The sequence below is a fragment of the Lupinus angustifolius genome, unplaced genomic scaffold, assembly GCF_001865875.1.
Source record: "Lupinus angustifolius cultivar Tanjil unplaced genomic scaffold, LupAngTanjil_v1.0 Scaffold_15_161, whole genome shotgun sequence".
NCBI classification, from domain to species: Eukaryota; Viridiplantae; Streptophyta; class Magnoliopsida; order Fabales; family Fabaceae; genus Lupinus; species Lupinus angustifolius.
In genome coordinates this window covers 1-7,491 of record NW_017718812.1, presented here as the reverse complement: position 1 = coordinate 7,491, position 7,491 = coordinate 1, and the positions used below count along the sequence as shown (strand labels likewise).

General features: G+C 30.0%; 1 protein-coding gene across 1 annotated transcript; it reads right to left on the bottom strand.

The window, feature by feature from the left end:
* Positions 1-1,234: 1,234 nt before the first annotated feature.
* LOC109337940 (pectinesterase-like) lies at positions 1,235-3,325 on the bottom strand. The gene is made up of 2 exons (XM_019575035.1): positions 2,422-3,325; positions 1,235-1,941 (listed from the first exon to the last, which is right to left on the bottom strand). The coding sequence occupies exons 1-2, from the start codon at positions 3,323-3,325 to the stop codon at positions 1,235-1,237; spliced, it is 1,611 nt and encodes a 536-aa protein (XP_019430580.1).
* Between the last annotated feature and the right edge of the window lie 4,166 nt (positions 3,326-7,491).

Sequence of the window (7,491 nt, the reverse complement as noted above, 5' to 3'; positions counted from 1 at the left end):
TATAATAACATATAATTTAGAGAATAGAAGTTGTGTATCACAATGATGGAATGAAAACAAGTAAATCATCAAGGCCATTCCTCCTTCTTTATAACATTTTTTTGTAATATAAAATAATTTTAATGAACAAAAATGACAAATCACAATCCTTCAAAAGATAATCCAAGGAAAAGAAGCGGATTCTACGTTCTTTCCTTCATCTTTAATTTATTAAAAGAAGTATTAATGTATTGTTAACGAGTACAATTTTTTTATTAGTTATTTAGTATTTTTATTAATTAGTTACTGTTATGAAATATTTTATTTAATGTCCATTATTAAGATATTTTTATATTAATTATTGGTCATAAAGAAGGAAAATATCCAACATTATATTATTTGAAATATTTAATTATTATAAAACAAATAAAAATATAACATAAATATTATTATAAATAAGGTAGAGTAATAAATAAATATTTGAATGAGTGAATAAAAGGTAATGGTGTAACGAAATGTCAAAAGAAGTAATACTATAAGATAGAATAAAAAAGAATGAAAGAAAAAGACCTCACAAGAAATGAATATATGACATAGACAACAAAAATATAAGCATTGATCGAACAGGGGATTAGAAACACGATCAAATTAGAAACATGATCAAATGTTGCAATGTAGTAATAAATGACTACACAATTCTTATTCTCTCTGGTGCAAGTGGAAAACTAAATTCCTTATTGTAGATAGATAATGAAGTTGGCCATGATGGATGTGCAAGTGGAAAACTAAATTCTTTATTGGTTTTTGGTATGTTATAGTTGAATATATGGAGCTTTCAGAGAATGAATATATTGTTGATAAATTATATTTTAAAATCCTTATAAAATGTTATATATTAGATGAAGATACTTATATTTAAATATAGGAATATGTTATATTTTTAATTGTTGATAGAATTATATTATTTTTTGAAGTATGGATAGAATTTCTTTTTTGGATAATAAATGATAGGAATTGAACTTTTGGTCTAGCATACATAATACATGTGAACTTAAGGGTCTTCCACTATTATATCAATATATCATTTGTAAAACATTATAATCAACCAATTGAAGTGCTTGAGAACATTGATAAAAAGATTTTCTTTTCAAATTGATTGCCGGAATTGAAAGTTGTCTTAAACAAAGAATTGCACTAAACAATGTAACTACAACATAAAACTTATTTGCCAAATAAATAAATGTCATTAACTACATTAGGACAAAGATCTAAGGCCAGTGCTAATTGATACATCTGTGGTAGGCATCAATATAGGGCCAGAAAAGAGGGCATCAGCTGTGAATTGAAATACCTCATAAGTGCTTTTCAAGGCATGAAAAGTATGCCATTTTACTCTGCCACTTATAGATGAACCTGGCCCATAATTCTTATACTCTCCATAATATAATGTATCAAGAGCAAAGTCACTGCTATTCCATGGAGACCAACCCTTAGGGTTCACCAAAGTGTCTAAGAAAGTGTACATGACCCCTACTCTTGCATATTTTTTCCATGGCCTTCCCAAGTAGGTTGCAACTTTGTCAACATTGGGCTTGAGGTCTGGTGCAGCCTTAATTCGACAATTCAAAATTGAAATCGCCGAGTTTTTATGTACATCGTCTCTGCCTTGTGCTGTAATCATGTTTGCTTGGCCTTGTAAAGGCTTTCTTGCATAAATGTTACAGCTTTGAATCACAACTGCAGCATCACCAAATATGAAGTCTATAGTGCCATATATGCTGCATTTTGTATAAAATTGACGCTGAGTAGGAACATAGAGTGTGTCTTGATAACCTACTATAGAACAACGGTAAAAGACAGACATGTCGGAAGATGATCGAAGTGCCACGGCTTGACCCTTCGCAGGACCTGCTGTATTTATTATGCTAATATCACGTGCAATAAACTTGTATCCTTCTACAGCTGCATTAGAATAATTCAAGAACAAAGAATTAGAAATCATGACTCATTAGATTGGTTTTGGAATGCCAATGCTAGACTATATATGAAGTATTATTCAAATTATGAGAATTATTTAACTTCTTGTAGAAGTATTAACTGTGCTAAGATGTAGTGCATTTTCTAAATAACTTTTACGTGGTGAAATTTTACATTTGATATATAGTGTCATGCAAGTTAAACTAAATAAAAAATGGCCAGGGTTGTTAATTTATTTTTGATGGTGTTGCTTGTTGAAATGTGTCCTAAATATCATTTCTGGAGAGGCAAACACAAATGTAATAACTTCGAGGTTGTTAATGTGTTATGTATCAGTCGATCATTTTTTTTTCTTTTAATGTATGTTTTGCATGTGGGGCTGGGTCTCACTTAGGAAATTTAATTTACATTTAGATACCGTAGGCATATATAGTGGCAAAAGAAAGATGAAGGAACGGAACTTGCCTGCAGTTGCTGAGTTATAGATGCTAAAACCACCTTTAAAACTTCTGTTACCTGTTATTGTGGTATTTGTCTTTCCATCACCAACCAACATGATGTATTCATTGTTCACATCCACTTTAATATTCTCTACATAAGTCCCTTTCTTTACATATATAACAAATCTTGTCTTTGATTCTCTCTTTGCTGCTTCATTGATAGCATCTTGAATATTCCTGAAATTTCCCGAACCATCTTTTGCAACCACAAGATCTGCCTTTATGGATGAACTTGACGTCATCAATAGCTTCCTATCAGAACTAGAAACCCAACTTGGAAACACTTTTGATCCTCCGTTTGCTGTCTGGTGAATATTATTTGCATTTTGTTTCAGGAAATCCATGTTGATGGCTAAGCTGTTACTTATCATCTCAGTAACATTGTTGCTCAACTTTGACACTTTGAAATCTACAGCATTGAGTTCTGAGGCCGCTGTTGGACAAGTTTGGATGTTTGTATGAGCAGTGCTGAGCCAAGTTTGTGCATCAAAGGGTGAACAACTTCTCTTCCCATGCATGCACTCAATGGTAAGGTTGAGATGGAAAATTGTGTTCTCATAGAGCTCCAAACAATCATTATGTAAAGCTTTATTCTTCTTGCTCATCAAGCTTTGTTCAAAATCTTGTTCTTCACTTTGCATGATAAGCACCTGCTTTAAGGCTAATTGAACAAGCATTAACCGAAACAATGATTTGTGGCTGATTTCTTTATAGTTGTTGGTTTGACTTGTGTAGTAATTGCATGATTCTGGGTGTGGGGTTTCGTTGCACCACCAATCTATGTTCTTTTTGGGGGAAGTTGCTCTTCGTGATGAGGCTATTGAGAGAACCAAAGATAACAATAAGAGTGCAACGACTATTTTCCCCATAATTGTATGCACTAAGATGTTTGATCTTTTTGTTAATTAGTTTTGATAAATAGTAGAGGATTTTGATAACACAACTATATCCAGACTTGGTAGATTTAGTGGGACTACATAAATAATTCACACATTTTTTCTACATATACTTTGAATACTGATTACCTTACATGAATTGATTTTAAGTTTTTAAACAAAAAAAAAAGATGATAGGTGTAATTCAACTAAACTTCAAGGACATTAGTATAATTTACTCTTAATTAATTATATATTAAATAATATAAATTGGTTTCACTTGTAAATTTATAGAATAAATTTGATTATGAATTCACTCTTCTCTTTTGTGTATTTAAGCAAAAACTCCTTAAAACTATAGTTACATTTTTAAGGGACTAAATTGTTTTGTTTGGACAATTTATTTTGTTTCTTGTCACTCATTATCTAGTTAAATGTTGGTAATATAAGTTTTCACACATATTATGTTATTAAGTATGACAATAATCATTTCTTAGGACTTAATAAAAAAATTGAAATCTAACTCGGACTAAACAACAAGTTCTCTCTTTATTACTTCTATGAAGTCACTCGAGCTAGCACATGCTCTCACAAAGAAGAATAAAAAATTGAATTGTTATCTTAAACATTTTGAAAATATAGCGATCCTATAAAATAACAAATATTTGTTTATAAGATTTCCACAAAATATAGGTATATTATAGAGTCAATTCAAATAGTATAATAGCCAATATCTCTTTGATTTTTGTTATGTAAGGTGAAGAAAAGGAAATATGGTTTGTTTACTATAATTTACTCAAAAAGTTTTGACATGTTTACTTTTTATATTTATTTACAATGCATTTTCAAAATAATAGTATTATAATCGTAACCAGTGTTATTAAACTCGAACCAGTTAATGACTCGGTCAGGGTACTGAGTCAATGAGTCACTGGTCCAACCAGTGGGTCAATGGTTGGACCGGTTAACTCGGTTTACATTAAAATTCTAAAAATTAATAATACTGTATAATAACATTTAATAATTGTATACTCAAAATTTAAAAACATTAGTGTACCTAATTAAACAATCAATAAAGAAAATTTTAATACTATAAATGACACAAGCAAGTTGAAAAAATTATCAAATAATATATAAACTATGCTTTAACTACAACAAATATGTACAATAAATTTTAAATTTAATTAAACAACAAAGATTTCGTTATAACGTAATATAACAAGTGACAAAGATAATTACATATAAATTAAAAATATTTGACTTTTTCACCTCATCAATTTGGTTATTTTTTTAATTTTGATTGACTCGGCCGGTCCAACCGGTACGATCATTCAAATCATCAGTTTTACGCTTAAACTAACTGAATTAAACGAATTTTGATACAAAACCGGTTAGATGAGAGACTTGAACTGGTCTGACCGGCCGGTTCGAGCCGAGTTTTATAACACTGCCAATAAGATAAAAGTATATTATAGAGTCAATTCAAATAGTATAATAGCCAATATCTCTTTGATTTTTGTTATGTAGGTGAAGAAAAGGAAATATGGTTTGTTTACTATAATTTACTCACAAAGTTTTGACATGTTTACTTTTTATATTTATTTACAATGCATTTTCAAAATAATAGTATTATAATCGTAACTGGTATTTTATTCATCAAAATTCATTACTTACATCATAACAATGACATGTTTTGTTTTAATTTAAATTGACTAATAGTTTTTTTATTAATATCTTACTATTTTAAATTTTATTGAGTTCTTATCATTTAGGTTAATCAACATTGACTTGTATAAAAACTTTACAAATGGTACATAAATTTACACTTACAATATATAAATTTATAATAATAATATATAAACTTTACATATATTGATGCTTCTAATTGGTATAAATTATAATAAAAACATGAATATATTATATAACATTGATTCTCTTCTTTTTGTTCCAATTGAGAGAATAAATTAATTAAGAAACTGCACACCACAATGGTCATTTGGTTAAATTAAGAATTTGCATCCATTTAAATATTGTACTTGAGCAGAGACTATTGACAACATCCATAATATCTATGATTTGTTTATTCTCCTTCTACCTCTAATTTTTCGAATATTCTTCGACTAATATACTTTTCATTCTAAGGGTTCCAATGATATTCTAGTCACAATCAAACCAACTAAGGTGAAAATATTCTACCATCTTTTCATTATTAAGTGTTATGCTCAAGTTGGCTCTTAATCGCCCAACATTGATTACCTTTAACAACATTTTTTTTTTATAAAAAATGAAATACAATATTCATAGTTCACTATAAATTATAATCGGTAATCATCTACAGAATATTCTATTCAGGAATACTAGCTTATAACTTATAGGTATGAGCTTGTATTTTGTACTTATAAAAGTAGGTAAAAGCTTGTAGTTAGGAAGGTAACAAGAAGATTATAGTTGTGAAAATAGCTTATTAAATTAGAGTTTTCAATAAAATGAGTTTTGTAACTAACTGAAATTAAAAAAAAATGACTATAAATAACGTACATTATTTATTTATCATTTATTTTGGTATTTACTAATTGAAGTAATTAAATACATAGATAATTTAAAATAATCATTTATTTTTATATTTTAGTTCGAATTGGATATAAAATATTTTTGTTTCTTTGTTTGTTTTATTTTAATATTTTTTTGTTTTCAATATTTTTTTCAAAAATGAATTTTATAATATTCTTTCATTATTTAAGGTAAATATATTTACATTCCTCATATTCACTGTTTTGAAGATTGTGCATAATTTTAAATTGATATTATGAATGTATGCTAAGAGTAGAATAAACTTTCTTGATATCCTTTATTATGCTTTTGAGCTTTTTTTTTTGGTAGTAAAGAAAATTTCATAGTACAAAAAAAGAGGAAATTATACAACTAAATGATGAATAATATATAAATAAATGAGAATCAATTTGGGTTATATGAGAATAGAAACCAATTGGGAAAATCCTTTGAAACACAAAGAATTAATTGGGCAAATACTTTAAAATCTGAATAACAATGATTTCAACTCTTAACAATATACTAGAATAGAAAGCAAAGAAAAACCTATATAACAATCTAACTCATACATCAAACCATATTATATATCTCACTATATAGAGTCAAAAAATAGGAGGAGACTCTAACTATGTCACATGTAACCATGTCGAAAAAATAAAATTAAAAAATACATAATCAATAGGGTCATTTGTCACATATAAAACCCTATAAATTGTGTAACATACCTGAAGTTATAATCATTGGGATAGATATTCTTGGAACTCTGCTTCACTTCCTTCCTAGGATGATGCTCTGCTAGGGCTCTGCTTCACTTCCAATATTCTTGGAACTCCAACAATCTTGGATCTCCAACATCCTTGGATTCTTCATGACAACAGAGTACATCCCGTGGCAGTTCTTAGAGGGAGCCACTCATGTGAAGGCAAACATCAAAGAAGTTGACCAAGATCCTCCTCCACTTCGAAAAACTTTTGCACAAGCTTTGGGGGAAACTTGTGACATCTCTTCCTCTCAACTCCCTCAACCTTGCATCAAAGGAGATGTTGTGGCCATAAAAATACCCGAAGCAGAATACCTTGCTGGGCTTCAAAGATGCAAGTTACATCTTCATGGAAGAATCATCTTGTCTAAAGGAGACACCCCTTTGAAATTCCTGGATCTGAAATCTAAATTCAGCACCATGTGGAATATGATAGCCAACTGGAACATGCTCTCCCTTGGCAAGGGTTTCTATGAGTTTTCCTTCTCAACAATGGAAGATATGAGGAAAATATGCTCCATAGGAGGATGAGGAGGAGGATGAGGATGAGGAAGAGGAAAGGATGTGTACGAGAATGAGAATGAGGATAGCATGAGGAGTAGAATTAGGATGAGGAATTGGATGAGGATAAGGATAGGATGAGGATGAGAATGTGAATGAGGATAAGGATAAGATGAGGAGGAGGATGAGGATGAGGATGAGGATAAGGAAGACGATGAGGATGAGGATGAGGATGAGGATAGGATGAGTATAGGATGAGGAGGAGGATGACGATAGGATGAGGATGAGAATGAGGATGAGGATGAGGAAGAGGACGAGGATGAGGACGAGGACGAGGATGAGGATAGGA